The 20,281-nt window shown below is 37.8% G+C and overlaps 2 protein-coding genes across 6 annotated transcripts in view; one reads left to right on the top strand and one right to left on the bottom strand.

Moving 5' to 3' along the window:
- AKAP7 (A-kinase anchoring protein 7) overlaps window positions 1-20,281 on the bottom strand; it is a 76,132-nt gene that overhangs the window by 42,921 nt on the left and 12,930 nt on the right. For 4 of the 5 annotated variants that reach the window (XR_007375291.1, XM_048936619.1, XM_048936616.1 and 1 more), the window contains exons 5-6: window positions 18,289-18,449; window positions 7,831-7,943 (exon numbers count right to left, since the gene is read on the bottom strand). Coding sequence is in view for 4 of the 5 variants with exons in the window: in XM_048936619.1 (XP_048792576.1) it covers window positions 7,831-7,943; window positions 18,289-18,449 (274 nt within the window). In the remaining variant the exon portion in view is untranslated. Of the gene's footprint in view, window positions 1-6,364; window positions 6,539-7,830; window positions 7,944-18,288; window positions 18,450-20,281 lie in introns of those variants that run through there. The other variant, XM_048936620.1, reaches the window with a different exon arrangement.
- On the top strand, window positions 870-5,211 carry MSH5 (mutS homolog 5). The gene has a single exon (XM_048936615.1). The coding sequence runs from the start codon at window positions 984-986 to the stop codon at window positions 3,411-3,413; it is 2,430 nt and encodes an 809-aa protein (XP_048792572.1). The 5' UTR covers window positions 870-983; the 3' UTR covers window positions 3,414-5,211.

Genomic DNA, 20,281 nt, shown 5'->3' with positions numbered 1-20,281 from the left:
ACACTCCTGAAAGATATTTGGAAACCTGAATGATATTTGTACTGACTTGGAGCAGTTGATGGAGCCCTGCCGGCAATGGCTGCAATGAGGTGCTGATGGTAAAAGGATGAAACAATGCAGGTGCATGGGAAGGTCATGGCTCATTTACAGGAACGTGTCTGGAGCAGTGGAGAAGAGGAGCTGTTTCCACATGGGAAAGCTACAGACGCTCGATTACGAAGACGTGCTGTACTTGGGTGCTGGGTGGGGAGGAAGAAAACACCCGGCCTCTGAAGCAGTGCCGCAGTTAGCGGAGGCCTGCGCGGCACGCAGCCGTGCTAAGGGCCCACAGCACAGCAGCAGAGCCCGCCGCCTGCCGACGGCCGGGCTGGCATCGCGGCGGCCAGAGGCGGCGCTGCGGACCGGGTGGAGCGGCTCGGCCCCGGCGCAGTGCCTCCCTGACAGGCCGGGAGCCAGGGAAGGAAGAAGGGGGTTGAGGTGGAAGTCGCGGCCTTCACACAGCTGCAGTGAGCTGTTCACCGGTGGGCGAGGAGGACGAGCGGAGGGTAAGGAGAGGAGCTGGAGGCAGAGAGGTGGCTGTTACTGTGGCTTCTGTAAGGGAGACTGGCTGACCCCTACAGCAAACGTTCATCTGCTGGCACAGAAATTGGCACTGTGTGAAGAAGCAGGTGCATAAATAGCAGGGAGGCCCAGCTGACCAGTCCGTGTGGCTGTGTCTTTGCAAGGCACTGTGGTCAGTGGGGCGGGCAGTTGTTTTTGTATACGCGTATATATGCACAAGTACGCTGCTGTATTTATGGGCATTTGTGCTTACTTCTGGTAAAGCTGCACAGTTCACTTCACAGAAATGCTGGGCGTAGGTCTGAGTTGCTGAGGTTGGGAAGGACCTCTGGCAATCACCCATCTGCCCTCTGGCTCAAAGCAGTAGCCTGCATCAGGTTGCACTGGACCACATCCAGTCAGGGATTTTGTTCTCCAGTAGAATGAGTGCCACATCAGCCACGAGTTGCCCCTTGCCATCACTGCTTGTGCCTGAACAAGAGGAGCAAGAGTGTTCTGACATACATATGTCTGTCTTGTGGTATGCAGGGGAGTTTGCAGTTACTTACTATGATACAGAAGATTGCTCAGTTTACTTCATGCCTGACACACCTGATAGTGAAGGCCTCGAGCTGCTGCAAAAAGTGACTGGGGAAGTTCATCCTAAATGCATAGTGACAAGTGCAAAACAGGATCAGAATATTGCCAATTTCCTGACCAACCTAGCAGACAGTGATAGCGATAAAGGAAAAATAGAAACTGTCCTGTTTCCTAACATAGATTTTGGCCTAGAAGTCAGCAAGCAACGAATTCTATCTAGACAATTTCCATTTATCCCATCCCATATGACTGCAACAGAAAAAATTCTTTATTTGTCCTCAGTCATCCCTTTTGAGTGCCCACTCATGATAAGAGCATTAGGGGGGCTCCTTAAGTACCTTGACAGGAGAAGGGTTGGAGTTGAACTGGAAGAAAGTGGTATTGCAGTTCCTGTTTTAGCCTTTAGAAAGTTTGTTCTGTCAGAAACTGTGAATATAGACCAAGACACTTACAGTGTTCTACAGATATTTAAAAGTGATATCCATCCTTCTGTGTATAAACTTTCTAGTGGACTAAAAGAAGGATTCAGTTTATATGGGATTTTAAATCGCTGTAGGTGCAAACGGGGAGAAAAACTTTTGAGGCTGTGGCTTACACGACCTACTCGGAACTTGACAGAGCTAAACAAACGGCTGGATGTTATCCACTTCTTCCTGTTGGCTCAGAACCATGAAACAGTCCTTACCCTTCAAGATTGCCTCAGGAATATAAAAAATGTGCCTCTTATTCTAAAAAGAATGACTCTATCCCATACAAAAGTTAGTGACTGGCAAGCACTCTATAAGACAGTGTGCAGTGCACTGTGCCTTAGAGACACATGTCGCTCTCTGCCCCATAGTATTGAACTCTTTCAGATTATTTCACGCGTCTTCACTGATGATCTGCAATACATTGCTAGTCTTATCAGCAAAGTGGTGGACTTTGAAGGCAGCATCTCTCAAAATCGCTTCACTGTTAGACCCAATGTGGATCCCACCATTGATGAAAAGAAGCGAAGGCTAATGGGTCTGTCAGACTTTCTTACAGAAGTGGCACAAAAAGAACTGGAAACGTTGGACAACCATATTCCTTCCTGTTGTGTGATCTACATTCCTTTGATTGGGTTCCTTCTCTCCATTCCACGGCTACCAAGCATGGTGGATAAAAATGACTTTGAAATTGAAGGCTTGGACTTCATGTTCTTGTCAGAGGATAAACTGCACTACAGAAGTGCTAGAACTAAGGAGCTAGACAGCCTGCTGGGTGACTTGCACTGTGAGATAAGAGACCAAGAAACACTTATTATGCACCAGCTGCAGGCAAAGATCTTGGAGAGGTCTGAAGTGCTTAACAGCGTGATTGAGTATACTGCACACCTGGACGTGCTGTTGGCTTTGACAGTGATGGCTCGGGAGAACTCCTACTGCCGGCCACGCTTTACTCAGCGCCATGGCTTCCACATCAAGGATGGAAGACATCCACTGATGGAACTATGTGCAAAGACATTTGTGGCTAATCCTGTGAACAGTGGTGAGGCTACCAGACGAATAAAGATAATCACTGGGCCCAACTCATCTGGAAAGAGCGTCTACTTAAAGCAAGTAGGTCTTATAATATTTATGGGTCTAATTGGTAGTTATGTGCCTGCAGCAGAGGCAGAGATCGGAGCAATTGATGGGATTTACACAAGAATCCACACTAGGGAATCAGTTTCTGTAGGACTCTCCACATTCATGATTGATCTTAACCAGGTTGCCAAAGCAGTAAACAATGCCACAGAGAGGTCATTGGTACTTATTGATGAGTTTGGCAAAGGGACCAACACACTAGATGGCCTGGCCCTTCTGGCTGCTGTGCTGAAGTACTGGATCAATCAAGGAACCCAGTGTCCGCAGGTCTTTGTGTCCACTAATTTTCACAGCTTAATGCAGCTGGAACTTTTGCCTGACACACCTCTTCTAGAATACCTGACCATGGAGACTCACCAAGATGGAGATGAATTGGTGTTTTTCTATCAGATCAAACAAGGAGTATCCACTGTTAGTCATGCTGCCAACATTGCTGCACTAGCTGGAATGCCTGCCAAAATTATTGAAAGGGGAGTGGAAGTATCAGAACTGATTCGGAATGGAAAAGCTATCAAACGTATTGATCATCCTTCAAAAGGAGACCAGATGGAAAAATGCAAGGCTGTTGTTGAAAAGTTTCTTAGCCTAGACCTTGATGATCCTAATGTGAACTTAGAAGAGTTCATGCATAAAGAGGTGTTGCCCTCTGCAGCCTCAATTCTATAGCATGGCTATGTCTAAAAGCATATATTACAAGGTATCTGCCACGTTCGATAGGGTGGCTTGGTAATTTCAACAATAAAGACTATGACTAATGCCTCACACTACATTTCACTTTTAAAAATTGTCTATAATGTATGTCATTTCTTATTCTTGTTTAAAATCAGTATGGTAGTTGTATATCCCTGTATGGTGCATGATATGAAAGCAGGAAGACTTGAAAGAGGAGAGAACCTATTCCAGCTGTTGGATCGTGCATTTTGAGCCCCTATTGTTAGATTCTCAGACTGAAAAAATACTGTAGAAAAATCAAAATAGTTCTGCTGGTCTCATGGCACTATAAAAACAAAGTGTTGATTGTTTTGTTGAAATAATCATTTCAGTCATTTTAGGATCATCATCAAAGGATCACATGTAAGTATGTGCTTTGGACTCCCAGATCAACAGATCACTTTGTTACAGTACAAACCACTAAAGTAGACACTGCTTAATGGAAATATAGAGGGATTTAATGAGCTCTGTGACATTTAATAAAGCTGCATTTCTGGCCATAAAGGCAGAGAGATTCCAAAAGCTGATATAAAAAGAATGGGAGTCAGAATCAGTGGGGTCTAACTAGAGGGGAAACGCTTTGGTTTTATCAATAATCACTCTCTTAAGGTCCTGCAGAGTAAGAGTACATAACTATGCTTTGTGAGTACAAAAACAAAATTACAAGTCCAGGAAATGGTAAACTATACTAGGCATATAAGGCAGGAAAAACCAGCATTTTTTTCAACTATTCAACTAAACTTAAAAGATTAATACCAGAGCAAAGGAGTCCGTTTCACTTCTGTCAGTGCCAGGGATCAACTCTGAACCCAGCATTTGATCACTGAGTATGCAACACATATACATGAACAAGTGAATAAAGAGGAGGCATGATATGTAACTACCACAGAAGTAATAACCTTCTCTGCAAGAGCATAAGTGCCTTATCTAAGTTATCTAAGACAGAAAAGATATGAGATAACTGATTGTCTGTAACCGCTAACAGTATTGCTAATCAGAGAGAATCAGCAGATACACTGGATCTCTCTTCAGCTCTACTTGATTTCAGGAAGCCGAGATTCCACTATCACTAATCCAAGAGAAAAAAATTATATGAGAAAAAAAAAAAAAAGTTATATTCATAATTACTAACATTTAGATACTTGACATAGATACTAAACATTTTATCTGTTTGGTATGTTTTACTGACGACAGCAAGAAGGTGAACGTGAGTGTCCACCAAAAAGATCTGAAATTAGAGACAGTTCAGTGCAGGCTCAGTGCAGAATGTCCTCCTTTTATGATGTGCATTTATGACACTACAAAAAAAGTAACTTTTATTATCTATAATGAAAACAGGATAGTGACAAAAGTTTAACATAAACTACGTTAAAAATACAAGAGTAAATGACCAAACTCTGCAGTTTTGCTGCTATTTTCAGTGTAATAATACTGCCTGCAAAATAATATCTAACATCTTGGGGATATTACCACTGAAGTTGAATGACAGCAGTGAACAGGCCATGTACTACACTTACAAGTGTTGTTTACAGATTTTTCTCACAAATATATTCTCTTTTATTAATTATACATACTGCATTCTAAATATGTGCTGCATAGAGTTATATGTCAAATATTCTTAAATTATACTTTTGGAATACTTTCTTGTCAACCTATGCCTGGACTAAGAATATACAGCTTTTTAATTAAGCAGATGCTATCTGAGCAGTGTAATTGCCAGTCATCTAACAAAACCCATTTCATCACATTAGCAGTTCAGGCAGCAGTATATGTACTAAAGGATCTCTGAATATTATACAGCATTTATCTGGTGTGCCTTACAACACTCCCTGAAATAAATAGCAGATGAATGAAAAACGGAGGGGTTGGGACTGACCTACAGCAACGTAGCAAAATAGTGAGGGAAACAGGAATAGAAACGTTATTTTTAAGTGCAAAACTCAGTTACTTCTTTCACTGTGTTTCAGATGTTCTTTGTTCAGAAGATACTGATACTAACCCAGTATTCTTACCATCCAAGTCAGCTGTGAAAACAACTAGGCACGTGCAAGTAAATTATCTCCCTTTGTCTCAGTCCAAAGGGCACCCAAAGACACACAGTGCCTGCTTAATCTGGGGAAGTTTTCCATGGCGCATTTGATTTCAGGATTGTCAAGCTGAATGTGAAGAATGAGTTTCTCCACTTCTGAGCAGTTAAGAAGGTTCTTTAACCTGAGAAGCTGAGAGGGCACTCAGGCAGCTCTTTCCTTGTCCACTTTATCTGAAATGTTATCCTTCACTAATTTTGATTTCCAAGGTTGTGGGGTTTTTTTTTTGTTTGTTTGTTTTTGTTAATATTTATCATTTATCATTTTGTCTATTTTTAGCTTAATGCTGTGACTTCAAAGTGCAAAGCTGTTTTCTTGAGATTTTTCTTCATTTTGAACTCTCAAACTCTTCTACATTGTAAATACCCGTGACAAGTTTGGAAAGTTCAAGTCTTCTCAGAAGATACATAGGTCACAAAATGTAAAAAGATATTTAAAATTATTTTTACAAAATGAAATGTTGGTCGAATTTAGATGTTATTGTATGGAGAATGGTTTAAAGTACTGATTCAAATTAGAAATCTCACATTTTAAAAAATATTGATATATTTTTGAAGCTGTAGCTATGAACTACAGTCAACTACTTTGCTCTGTTTACTCTTTTATATGCTTTCTCATGCCATCGTCATCCACTCTCCATTTCTTGTTTTTCATGCTGTTATATGATCTGAAAATGCAATCCAACATTATGTTAAGAAATACAACAAAATAGATAGAATTTCTGTGTTTCATGTTGTTATTTATTGTTGTCAGGAAATGCAAGGAAACTATCTTACTAAATATATGGACACAATTAAACTAAAAATGATAAGAGAAGACTGATGCTAATGCCAGACAGTGGATTGACTGACAAAAATTCCTGATAATTTACAGATTTTTAATACATAATATCTTTCTAAACAGTGCATCTTCAGAATACTATGTGTATTATCCAGTGTTATGGAGGACTAAGGAAGATGATTTGAAATGACACCAACCCGGTTCTGTCAGTAGCTGTGAATATCAGAACACAGAAAATATGTATCCTGGCCAATACTTCATGCAAGGTAGATAAATGTTTTTAAAAAAAAAAAAAACAAAAGCAAAAAACAACAAAAAAGCAGACTGGCAAAAAAGCACCTTGATTATCTGAGATGTTTTAACAAAACAGTTACATTGGTGAACAGCTGATATTCTGCAAAAGCTGTGGATTTTTAGAATGTTTTAAAAAGCAGCTGTTAATACAAGCAAAAGCTTCAGCCTACAATTTGATGAGCTATAACACACCACCTACAACCTGCAGACAAGTCCTTATTTTGCTTCAGAGCAATTATGCATTATGTCCCTGAAACTACTTAATACATCTTAGAACTCATTCCATCTTCCAGCTGATTTCAGAATATTCCTTGATTAAGATCTTCACCTTTCAGATTTTATAGTTTTTTTCTAATGAATAAAGTACTTTAATGCTTGCTAAATCACCTGACAGTAATTATACTGTGTACTTTAATCCTTATTTTTAGAAAATATTTCTTCTGAAAATTACTTTCCAAGCCAATGTTGAAAGGTTACATAAAGCATTGTATTGCAATACCAGCAAAGAAATTTTATGGAGATAGATCTTACGTTAATAATAAATTACTGTTAAGTTAGTGTGAAATAAAAAGCTAAATATCCTTTATTGCTTCTCTATATTTCTCATTATAGTTATTGTAGCTTACTTCTAAGTTTGTCTACTTTTTCTTGTAAAAAAAAGCTAATAAATGGGCAAGAAATAGATACCTGCAAGAGAATATAATGCTGCATTTTATCACTAACGTGTAATTCAACAAAACATATTCAATCAAAAGAAATGCAAGCCTGCACATTATGCATAATCAACATATAAATTCCCCTGTTTATTTACTTATTTTCTCCCACAGAGTAACCAAACAATATCCACGCAAGCAGCATATAAATTCTGTGACAGCATTTCCAACTATGTGATCTACACCTTAGTACTAATTCTGTAATTTTGAACAAGTAATTCCACCTTTTTGCTTTGCTTAGTTTCACAAAAGAAAACAGGCTATGATTTTACTGTAATGCGAATATCAAGAGTATTAACCTACAGTACAATATAGGACTACTTTTTACACAGTAGATGTACTAATTATTCCTTCCAACATATCAGTATTTTAAAGTCTTACCTCTTCAGCTGGCTACAAAGATGTAAAACTATGATGCTATAGCATAAGCAACTCCTTCGTTCATCTACAAATTAAACTTTCTGGATTGCTGCTGAGCTACATGAAACCTGAGCTCACCTGCTTACGTAGCTGTGTTGATTTTGACAACTTCATAAAGGTCAGATGGGGCTTAAAAGCTCTTTCTTCTCCTGCCAAGATGCCCTTTTCTTGAAATATCTTCCTCATAGTCTCTAAGAGGGGAAGAAAATGTAGAGGAACTCAGAAATTAAACCACAGAATGCTTAAAAGTGTGTTTCCAACTGTAGTATGAGTCACAACCACGCCAGTATTTAAAAAATATATATAATACCAAAAGGCAGAGAGGTTTCTACACAACTTCAAAGATATTCACTGTTTCATGTGAAAATCTTCTTGCATTTGCAATTAATATGGGTCACAAATTTGGCATTAGTAAGATAATGGCAATTAAATAGCAATCAGTGCTGCCTTCTTTGGCCATCAGATTAAAACAGTCCAGGAGTTCTCACTGAAAAGTTTTGCAAACTCCAAGAAGACTATAAACAAATACCAAAATTTTCTGTCTTTAAAAATATTGTTCTGTGATAAGTCCTACTTTCTCTATTTGGGTAATATCCCTCTTAGGCTAAAGGAATCCTGAAGTTGGAAGCTATAAAGTCCGTCACTGAATTTATGTGGCAGAGCTGGAAGACATGCTAAGTATACTGAAGTTAGATTCTTATTGTTCTACTTTTTTAGTCTTCACTGTTGCCTTTGAAGTTCTTTTTCTAATTTTGAAATACACATTTGTTTACCACAAAGGTCAAAGCAGCTCTACTACACAGACCTCGCTTACCATATCACAGCTAATCTGCCCAATATAATGTTTTGTTTCTTGGAAATAAATTTCAGTGTAATTTTTGAACTAGGCTTTATTTTTAAACTGAAATACTATAAATGAAAAATATCTGTTGTAATTTTGAAAGTTCAGATGAAATAGATAAAACCTGTGGCAAACAGAATATTCCTATTACTGAAAAACAGAAAAACTGCTAACATTTTTTTTCTGTGCAAATACAACTTCAAATTTTTCACTAGCTGTAAATCTAGATGACACACGCTATCCTTGAGCTAAAATCGAAACAGGAAAAAAAATCCTATCAGATGAATTTAATCTACTCTTACTATAATCATGTATCTGCAGTAACGTGAATTACTTCTGGTTGAAATGCTTAAGCTGTATCAGAAAGACCCACTGTATTATTCTTCTCCTTGGAAGGAAATGCATTACACTGGCAAGTGAAAAGCAAGGCTAGATGAAAAAAGGGAAGGCCCAACAAACCAAAATTCAGGCATTCAAAGCTGGCGAGTCTGCCCGTTCACACATTCTTCTAGTACTTACTCTTACCTTTTTGATTGTTTGCTATAGTAAAATATATGTGAGGTACTTTGGAATCACATACAAGAAGAGATTTTACAAGCTTGTGCATGACTTCACATCAGAGGAGTTCTAAAAAATACAGTTCTATATAAGATGTCTTAAAACTGGAAGGCTGACATATTTCACTTGAACGGAGAGAAAAGATTCTAGAGATCCCATGAAGTTTTTTGTTGAAGCTAGAATTGGGTCTCTGGTGGAAAACTGGACAGCTGGAGAGAAGATTTGGCTGTGTGACAGTGTGAATTGTCAGTACTAAAGCCACTTTTTTTCCATAGCCAAGTAAATTCAGGCAAATTGACAATACACTGTTCAAAACACAGGTGACAATTGGTATAAACAGTCACTTGTCCTGTGGTAGTCAGTAAAATTAGATTTGGTTTCACTCTATGGTTTTTGAGTCTCCACTCATTTACCATCCAAATTTATTTCTTGCAATTACTACTATACTACCCAGCCAATGAAGTAAAGCAAACATTTGTAATTAGAACTTTTGTAATAACATCGAGAAAAGAGAGATGAGAAAGGCATCAAAATTTAATTTTAAAGTAAATGCCAGGGTTTCAAAATAAGCTACTAGAATTCTCTTTCTGGAGGATGTATTCATATGCTGCATGTAAATAGAGAAGGAGGTGGAGGTATGATGCAGCCCAAGAGATGAGGTACAAAAGTGATCTGGACTTCCTTCCCACAAGTGAAACAAACTCATTGTGTTATGTTGGACAATCACTATTCTTTTCTCATTTAATTCCTCTCGTTACATGAGAAGATTATATAAAAGTGCATGTATGTGTATATTTATGTATATAAGTAAATGTTACAGAATCATAGAATGGCTGAGGTTGGCAGGGACCTCAGGCCCAACTGGTCTGACCCCTAAAGCAAGGCCACCCAGAGCAGGCTGCCCAGGTCCATGTCCAAGCAGCTTCTGAATACTGCCAAGGAGGAGGCTCCACAGCCTCTCTGGACATCCTGTGCCAGTCCTCAGTAGAGAAGTGTTTTCCCACATTTGGACCAAATCTCCTGTGTTTCAGTTTGTTCCTATTTCCTTCCATCCCCTTCCTTCATTCTTCCCTCCCTCTCCATCCAAATATGTGCACAGGCATAACTTCCATACAGATCTACAAGTAAACTATAGATCTATGCATCTACGTATCTTAATCTACAATCTGTGAATAGTTTTGGATATGAGGCTATACACAAGATCAGCTTACCTACCTGTATTATTTTGTGTCTGTGGGAAACAGTTCTACGTTTGCCCTGAATCCCTGCTAAGCTATTATGCAGCTGTGCACACAAGAATTCATGAACAACAGATTAACATATCAAAACTAAATAAATGTTTGCTGCTTATTCAAATTGAGATGCAGAAGTTCAAATTAACTCAATTAGTAATGCTGGGCATGTATTTCTGTGCTTCCAATGGCCAGCTTATTTTCTGATGTTGGTAAGCTGAGTAAATGCTGAATAAAGCGTTAGATGAATTTAAAACTGAAATGGTTGGTAACAAGCCCATTTTCTGCTTCCTTTATTTGGTCCTCTGAACAGCATCATCTGGGGACTCCTTGACTTTGATACTCCAGCAAAGGATTAGTCTTATTAAAAACAAGTTCATGCTACCCTGTGATAGTCTCATGGATTGTAGTCTTTTTTTTCTCGACTATGAAGCTCAACTCTTCTGCCACCATGTCTTATCTCTCCCCTCTGCAATTAAGATCCGTGGTGATGAAGATGTGATTACAGAGATATGTCCCTAATTCCTCTAAGAGCTCAGTGTCACAGCAGTGGTTTAGCCAATCATGGGATTTAAAACACGGTGTTTTCAACAAGGTAGAATGATTATGATGGTTCTATAAATGTGTGTTACAGTGGGACAGTAAGGAACCTACACTTTATAATGCCGAACAGCAGCCACGTAGCATGGGTGTCTTCAATTTGTGCTAAATAAACATATTTATAATTTTGTTTCTAATCATCTTTTCAAAATCTTCTTTTTTTCCTATCTGGCAATTCTAAAGAAGAAAAAACATAAAGAAAAACTGCTGTAAAGTAGAAAACAAGAGAGACTGCACTTTTAAATTTGATCTATTTACATGTGTATGTGTGTGCCCATGTGTGTTCCCATGGTGATCGGACATAACCTCCTCATACATCCTCCTTTGCTGTGGGATAGATCATTATATAAATATCACAGGCTCAAAGGATTGGCCACACTTGTTGGCACTACAGATAACTTCAGTTGTATGGCTTTGTAGTACACTTTGACATTTTACAGGTTAAGGTGACTTACAAATGTCATTACCACAATGTTTCCTTCCTCAGAGATAATGAAAATAGAAAGAAATCTGAGGAGATGGAGGGGAAAGAAAGAAACAAAGCAAAATGTTATTCTGAGAGCACAGGAAGAATAGAAGATAATGTAATGCTATTAATATCTATGCAGCCCTCTGAAGAAGTGATCACAAGGAGGGTTTTAAAAGAACGGGGATAGGAAGCATGGATTTTGTGGGCAGAAAAAAAGTTCCAGGCTTAAGGGATTTTATGAAAGGGGATTTGAAGAATGAACAAATATGTGAAGGTTAAACTTCATGATGAGGATTGCCTGATCTGAAAGCAAGCAGAGGCCAGTGACAAGAATGACAGACAGACGATGCACATGGGTCTAAGCATCCACCATCTTTCCCTCATACATGACATTACTAGCTGGACTGAAAAACTAAGAGGATCTGTATTTTCCCTTATTAATTTCAGGCTGACCAGTTTTTGCAGCTTCAAAGTATACCCTCAAAAAGTTAAGGCTATATTTGCAAGCTCAGTGACTTCCTAGAACAAACTTTTGGACAGCTTTCAGACCATCTTTCATGCAGTTCGCTGTACTCTGCAATATCACTTTGCACATTATTTTTACAATGTCAAAATTACTGAATGTCATCTGTGCCTTTTATATTGGATGTAGCTAAATTCATTAGACAACTGTTTTCCCATAATTAGACCTGAAATACAATACATGAAACTTGTCCAGAACAACTATAAACTTGAAAGGCTCAGAAATTACACAGCTAGATCAATACAGAATCATTCACAGAAAAATTGTTGTATGTGAACTGTTGGGTCACAGCCTGAACCACTGATTGATGACCTGGGGAAAGGACCTGGTTCCGCCCTAGGAGCACAGGTGAAGGTAATCCACCTGTGTGACTGGAAGGGTTGGAGCCTGGCTGCACCTCTCTTAGCCCTGATTTAGGGGCTGAGCCCCTCTGGGGAAAGATTTCTTCGTGGAGATCCTTCTTTGATGAAGCTTACTCTTGTGATCCTGGAATCTTGTGATATGGGTATGTAATCTTATTCTTTTTCCTTATAGTACCTTTCTAATGTGCTGGTTCTTTTACCATCACGCCTTTGATGTAATACTTTTCCCATTGGTTTGATCTGCCTAACTGCTACAATTGTATATTGAATAATAATCCATAATAGCCTTCTTCTTTTCCAATATTTCATTGAATGCATGAAGCTATTATGCTTGCAGATTTTCTTCCAGTTTATTAATTTCTGCTTGTTTTTAAACCATGGTCCCTAAATTGGTAGACTTAGTAGAAGTGTTCCTGACTATTCTCTTAAAACTGAAGACCCAGGGAAGCTAAGAATTGTTAAATTACACTTACAATTATAAATTTAACACACTAAGTAATGTACATTTTTCTTAAGTTCCTAGTTGTTATTTTAGGAGAATTGTATTTTTAGGAGAATATTTTGTTGGCTACCACTTAGCAAAGTTTTGGGTATTACAAATCAGGTCTTCATGTCATCCTTACTTTCACAGTAGTACTGAGTGTAACATGCTCGGCATTTCTCTGCAGATAGGCAGGCAGCTTTGCACTGGACCAGCAGGCAAGACATAGTCTAGGCTATTTCTCAATAGTTCTTTTATAGTTACTTAGGCTTTTCCACAGTGAGTTGCCACCACACCACTATCATGCATCAGTGAGCTATATAGTTATTACTGATGCATGTCTGAAATAATCATGGGTTGTTCTCTTTGTCTCCATCATTACACAGGTATATAAAAGAACAAATGTGTTCATTCATTAAGATCAAGAGAGCACCTGGATCAAGCAATCCACACTTTGTACACAGATGCTAATATGTAAGGTAAGCCTGACAAGACAACAATAATGTGAAGGCTCAACATGAATTCTTAATGGAACTCAGTTCCTATAGTGCTTTTAATTCATCCCAGTACTTCCTAAATGTTTGTCACCATGACAAAAGAATCCCCCTTACATCTGCCCTCTCTGCACTTCCCTGAAAATGCCCTCATTATAGAGTCAAATCATATTTTTGCATTTTTCTCAGCAGACCAGACATTTTTTTTCTATTCTGCCTCCTGCCATGCAGCTGGTCCTGAATTTTAAGACCCCACCTAAGTGTAAGTGCAGGGAACTGAAAGGTGAGAGGCATTGCAGTACAAAGCCAGGCCCCCATCCCAGTCCAGCGCTTCTCATATCCCCTTCGGCCTCTTTTGCTGGTCACAGCATTAAACATTCACTAATGAATAATAAGGTCTTGAGCATAATACTTTGGTAGTGTTTAATAACTATTACCTACAGGAGTACCAACACATAAAATTAACTGGTGCTAATCTTTAATGGTTATTGTTTATTTTCATTAAAATGTATGCCTCTTTTGTCAGCATTTGTCTACTCAAAGGGCCTAAAATGAAAACTGACATGTAGCAAAAGGCTTAATTAGAAAAGGCTGCATGCAGAAAACTACATCATATCAAAAGGCACGAACAATGCACAAGTCTACTACCAGGTAGGTGTCTTGGCTCTTGCAATGCAATCAGCAAAACCACTTTTTTTTTTCCTGATGAGTCTATTAATCACATGATAGTCTGTATCAGCCTATACATACATACTTTATATTTTTTAGGAAAAAAAGAAAAATCCAACTGCCAGTTACTTTAAACTTTAGAGCATGCTTTTCTTTGTGCTGTGCATGAGCCAAGTTTCTACACAGGCCAACAACTTTCGAGATCTATTCCTTTTTGTGTTTTTCTTGCTTGTTGTTTACCTCTTATGAGTTTGTGGAAAAACTATGATCGAAAGTACACGCATTCGTAGGAACAGTAACTAACACAGATACATGGACTGGAAGAAAAGCCTAACCTACCCTAGCAGTATATCTTGAATAGGGTTCTTAGGGATTTGGATTAGCAGCTTTTTGTTCACTTTTTACAAATCAGTTATTTTAATGAAAAACTACAACAGTTTTGAGTTCATGATTTTTACATCATACAATGTGGTTTAAAAATAACTGACAAGAGACGAAATGTATTTATCTTAGCATCAGCCATCTGGAAGCTAAGTGAACTAAATTAACTGAATTAAAGTATTTCTTTAGGCTCTCTGAAGTCAGGGCAACATAAATCACCCTAAGACAGATGACAAATATGTGGTTACATAATCTTTTAAAGAGGCTCCTGCTCTCTAGCCCCAGGTCAGCCACCACTCCTGTCATTTGTGCTGACAGTCATGTAGCATTTCAGCAAACTACACTGACAAATTGTAAAGGTTAAAATTACCTGGCAAAGGAAAAAAAGGTTAGTTTAATCACACAGCAGGGAGCCATACTGCTTTGGCACAGTTGTAATGCTGTGTTATGCTTGAGTAAAGCTGCAATGCACTTAGAGAAACAGGCTGTGACTGCCTCTCCATTTCTCTCTCTGGTGGTGACTGTTACGAAAACTAGCATAGAGAAATTAGACTAAATGACATTTTTAGGAAACTAAAGTTAGAGAAGCTAGGCATACTACTTGTTTTCATCATCTAATTAATTAAAGAGTTTTAAAACATTTGATTAAACATTTTAACGTAATTAGAATAATTCAACATTTCTTTAAAAAACAAAGGATCGAAAGCAATAGAAACAGTCAACTGCCAAAACATCAGTAACTCTTGTTGATGGAATTCAGGCTCCCTCTGGTGACTAGAATGCAACTGGCACCATTCATCCCTAAACTTGAAACTACAAACCCTATGGTATTAAAAAACAAAACAAAACAAAAAAACAAATCAACAACAAACAGGATTCACTCATTCACTTGTATCTGTTTCAAACAGCATTTTTAATATAATTATAAAAATGAAATCTGTTATTTTTCAAATTCACTTACTACTTCAAATATTCCATGGCATAATGAAGTATAAAAAATGACAGCTTCTTTAAAATCACTGTACTTACTTAGTTTTTTAGCCACAGTCTTCTAAGAAGGCTTAGACAAAAATGGATTTCAGTACTCCTCATGATCCTTAGTTAATACTTAAAAATAGTGTTATTTCTAGTAGATAATATATCCTAATCTCTGTTAATGGATTGCTAGGGAATAAATAGGAAATCACAACAGACAGAATATTACCTCTGCATTTCCTGAATTTTTTTTCTCTACCAAACTTCTGTTTACATTAGTGTTACTAGACATGGAACTTGCCATGATGGTTCTTCAGTATATTCAGATGTTATCCGTATCAAACTCCCATGTTACTTATGGAACAGTATCTTACAGGAAGCTAATGTGAACTTAATGCATTTTCTATTGTGTTACTGATAATTCTCTTTCAACATCTTCAAGAATGCAAAATAACAGGTGAAAACACAATTCACCTTAAGAGTGCGACAGAAACCACATGCAATTTGGAAGGAACACAATAGTAATTCTGTAAGAAACTAAGCTTAGATCTTGCCAGAAACCAAACCAGCTACAGGAGTTTGCTCTCCCACAGACAACAGAATCATTAACATCCTTCAAACAACAATGGAAGATTTTTCTTTCTGCAACCTTCAGTTTTAAAACCAGTTCCAGGGAATCACAGAATGACCTGGGTTGAAAAGGACCACAATAATCACTGAGTTTCAAGCTCCCTGCTATGTGCAGGGTTGCCAACCACCAGACCAGGCTGCCCAGAGCCGCATCCAGCCTTGCCTTCAATGCCTCCAGGGATTGGGCAGCCACAACCTCCTTGGGCAACCTGTTCCAGTCTGTCACCAGCCTCTGTGTGAAAACTTCCTCCTTATATCTAACCTAAACCTCTCCTGTCTCTGTTTAAAACCATTCCCTCTTGTCCTAGCACTGTCCACCCTCATAAATAGCCATTATCCCTCTGTTTATATGTTCCCTTCAAGTATTGGAAAGCTGCAATGAGGTCTCTCCAGTGCCTTCTCTTTTTCAAGTAAGGGAAAAGCAGGGACCCAAGTTATATTACAGACAAGCTATGTTTGGAGAGAATACAGCTTTCACAAATGGAAAAATACATTTTTAACAGTTGTCTTATGTCAAACATGTAGCTGCAGAAGAATATATGTGTACAGATCCTGATTCACAGAAGTCCAGCAAAGAGTTCCCAGTATCTTCTCTTGCAGCTGTCTTCCTAAATTGTATACTCAGGATACTATCCACAGAGCAGGCATACAAGGTATATTTTTGACATACAGCTTATTTTTGAATGTATATGAGAAACTTGTTACGGAAAAACTCAACAGTGTATTTCTGCTAATGTGCTTCTTTGTGTTAGAAGGTCTGTTTACTGTTTCAAGTACAGTCCAGAAACTACTACATGGTATCTGAGTGGAGGAGTGCACCAAAATGTATCTACACCATACAGATGTAGATATATGATAGATGTAGATAATGATAGATAAAATGTGATCATTTTAATTCAACTTTTTTTTTTCAACTTTAATTTTGTTGACAACCTGAGCATCAAAAGGCACTTTGAAAGCTTCACCATGCAACTTGATAGATGAAGCATCCAACACAACCAAAGTCATGAGAGGTACTATAATTGGTTCCAGAAGTTAATGTAAGCAAAATACTCATCTGTTCTTTTCAATGGATGCAATACCAGCTCCATTTATCCATTCTGGATTGCACAAGAGATTTTGTGACAGCAGCAGTCTTTGCTGTTCTGCAAAATGTCCCATATGGGTTGTTGCATCATTAAGAAAGTAGAGTGACCTCACATTCCTCAAAGCACAAAAGATAATTCCTCAATGCTGCAGGACTCTTTAAAATAGTCTTTTCAGGGAATAGGTAGAATTGCTGGCATTGTTTTAAAGTGCTTTGAAGGACACTGATGAATTAGTAATGTTTGCTGAGAATTTTTAATTACTATCTGTAAACAACATAGTTTGAGTGTAGCCTTGTAGACAGAAAAAAAATCTCCGCTCTACCTTATTTTGTTTGCTGTTTCTTAGCTGACAGTTATATGACTTTTAATTTGTATATTCCTGCGACTTGAAAACTCCTATGTGGCCTTAGTTTCACTGTTAACTGAGAGTTATGCTCCTGAATTGCTCATGCAGGTACACATGTGTAATACTGTGCACCTGCAACATTTTTCAGTAATTTCATAATTGTTAAATGAAGGCAATAACACTGAACTAGCCACAGACTGGTTCCACAAGCACTCAAAAAACAAAACAAAACAAAAAAAAAACCTCAGGCTAAAGCTGTGTGGACATGGATTTGACTCCTTTGGTACATCAGCCATATTCTGATTTCCCTTTATCCTCCAGAGGTGGAGAGAAAGTCTCAAATTGATTTTATGTATATACTTCTATATAAATATATGTAAAGGTGTATACAATTCTGTGTGTGTATGTGCAGTTATATTCAAGCATGTGATGAGGTTTAAGAGTTATACATATTGCACAGAGGAAACACAAAACTTAAAGACTCCCAGACCATAGAAGAGGAACAAATACCACCAACTCTCAGTACTCTGTTCAGCATGAACACTAAAGAGAACTGTGCAACTTTACAAGTCAGATAAAGTGCATATCAGCTGAGAAACAACACACAGTGTTTGAACCAAAACAAGTTAAAGTCTTTTTATCCACCTATAAACTTGTGCTGTGCTTTTTATATATGCTAAGTAAAAAGATCTCATAGAATGGCACTGTAATTAAAGTCCCTTTCAGGTATGCTGAGAAATCAATTGTGTAACAATAGCAGCTGTTAAAGGTAAATCAATGTTGACTAAATTAGTACCAGCTTACTCATATTTGTGCTAGGTAAGGCTTACTTCATAAGGTTGCTAGAAAGTCTTTAAAGCACTTAACATTATATTCACAAGTTGTACCTGCTATTTCCGAAAGTACAGCTGTATGATCATTTTCTGCCAGCTGCACAAACCCAACTTCATTTTTGAAGTGATCGATTCCTTGAAAAGACAAATCCACGGTTTTTCCTTTTAGGAGATCTTCTACAAAATCCTTGCTGTCAGAAAGAGCACCAACTGCTCTGTCAAGGGAAAGATAATATGTATGTCATAGTCACATATTTTAATATTGTTTATATATTATTAATCTCTCTATACAAAAATCTCAAAATTTTTAGTATTTACTATTTACTCAAGTATTTCTGCACTACTTATTATCAGTGCAGTCAGTATTCTCACTATTTTGTAATGGCAAACTGGTTCACACATCCTGCTGTAAAACTAGAAACAGTAAGGCAGACAGCCACAGGTGTAATTCCTGAACAGAGTTCATCTGAATGACTAGATATTAAGATGACAGTGTCTCTATTACTCTGTGCATCACATTTAAGATGCTTATTGAGAAGCATTTTGTTTTCTATTCTTAAAGCAATTTACTTTTGTTCATGCCTGCTATCTGAGTGGGATGCTCCAAGATTCTGATTCCTTCAAACTTGCCATAGAATGTTACTTAAAAGTATAAACAGATGTTAGTGACATTTAATATGTAATATAATGATAAAATTATATGGAAATTGCTATTAAGCTCATTAAAGCTGACAGGAAAATAAGTATCACCAAAACCAATGCTTACTTTAAAAGACAGAAGTAGCATGCACAAATAATCCACATGTAATTTAACAGTATCGACACTCATAACCTAATCATTTTAATTAGCCCTATTAGGTACTTGTATGAGAACATGAAATATTTGTTTTGAATCGCTTTTGTTTTGAAATGATTCACAATCAAGAAGAACCCTATATTCTTAATGCCTCCCAAAGATCTCTCATGTGCTTTTTAGTTCTAGAACTGGAAGTTTTCACGAAACCAGTGTTGGCTTTATAAACGCTAGATGGCAGTAACAGGATAAAAACTCTCATGACTTTATTTTACTCTTTTTACAGCAGCTGCGTGAAAGGCATCAGCATGATTTCCAACATGTCTGTATTTTCTTATGCCTGTACACACATATACAAGCATCTCTACACACTTTTCCATTGTGCTTAATAAGATGGAGTATTGAGAACCATGCAGTTAATTGAAACCAAGGCCAGGTTAAGTTAGTTACTTGATTTCAATCAAGGATTTTTTGTCATGTTATACGGAGTGCTTGCTTTCTTTATGTTATTTTAAATCTCACATTCTTGGTTTTATACAGTCTTAAATGTGAAGTGTACTTATGGAGGCCAGATTGCAGCCTATCTGCTAGAAAGCTCCTATGCAAATTGCAGGTCTGGATTCCCGTACAAAGAGAAGCTTAAAATACAGATCTCCCATTTCCATGTCATGCTCAATTGAATATTATGTTTAGAACAGTCTTATCACGTTTGGACTTCAAACAGCATTCAATGCATTTCATTTCTAGATACAGAAAAAACATATAGACAGAGGCAATACATGATAGTACATGATAATACATGATAGTGTAAATATCTGAATAACTTAATGGATCCAAACTTCTGGATCTGTGAACTCTCAGCTGCCCAGATCACTAGTTGCAGTTTGAGTTATTACTGTCACTCAACATTACACATTACAGGTTCTTTTGCCAGTCTAGATCTTGATTTCTTTCCATTAACATGGTATCAAAAATTGGTGATGAAAGGAAAATGCAACTTTTCTGTCTTCAAGCCCTCACAGATTGTTAAAAAGAAAACATCAGTTACAAGAAAAAATAAGAATCCCACACAATAGAAAATGCAACCTAGAATACCTTGAGGACAGCTGAGCTAGATAGCTGCAGGAAGCACCTGGACAGGAAAGGGGAGAATCACTGGGGAAGCTGCTGACTAGAGGACAGATCCTGTGTTCCTGGACTGTGGAGTTCTGCTGGGAGAGGCAGAAAAGAACTCCATAAGCAAGTGCCAGCTGC

This window comes from Lagopus muta, chromosome 2 (genome assembly GCF_023343835.1).
Source record: "Lagopus muta isolate bLagMut1 chromosome 2, bLagMut1 primary, whole genome shotgun sequence".
NCBI classification, from domain to species: Eukaryota; Metazoa; Chordata; class Aves; order Galliformes; family Phasianidae; genus Lagopus; species Lagopus muta.
Note: the sequence above shows the minus strand (reverse complement) of the source record. Positions and strands in the feature narration are given on the sequence as shown.

Bases quoted from the DNA above. Each gene is read 5' to 3' on its own strand.
- MSH5 (XM_048936615.1), top strand. From the start codon at position 984: ATGAGTGCCACATCAGCCACGAGTTGCCCCTTGCCATCACTGCTTGTG.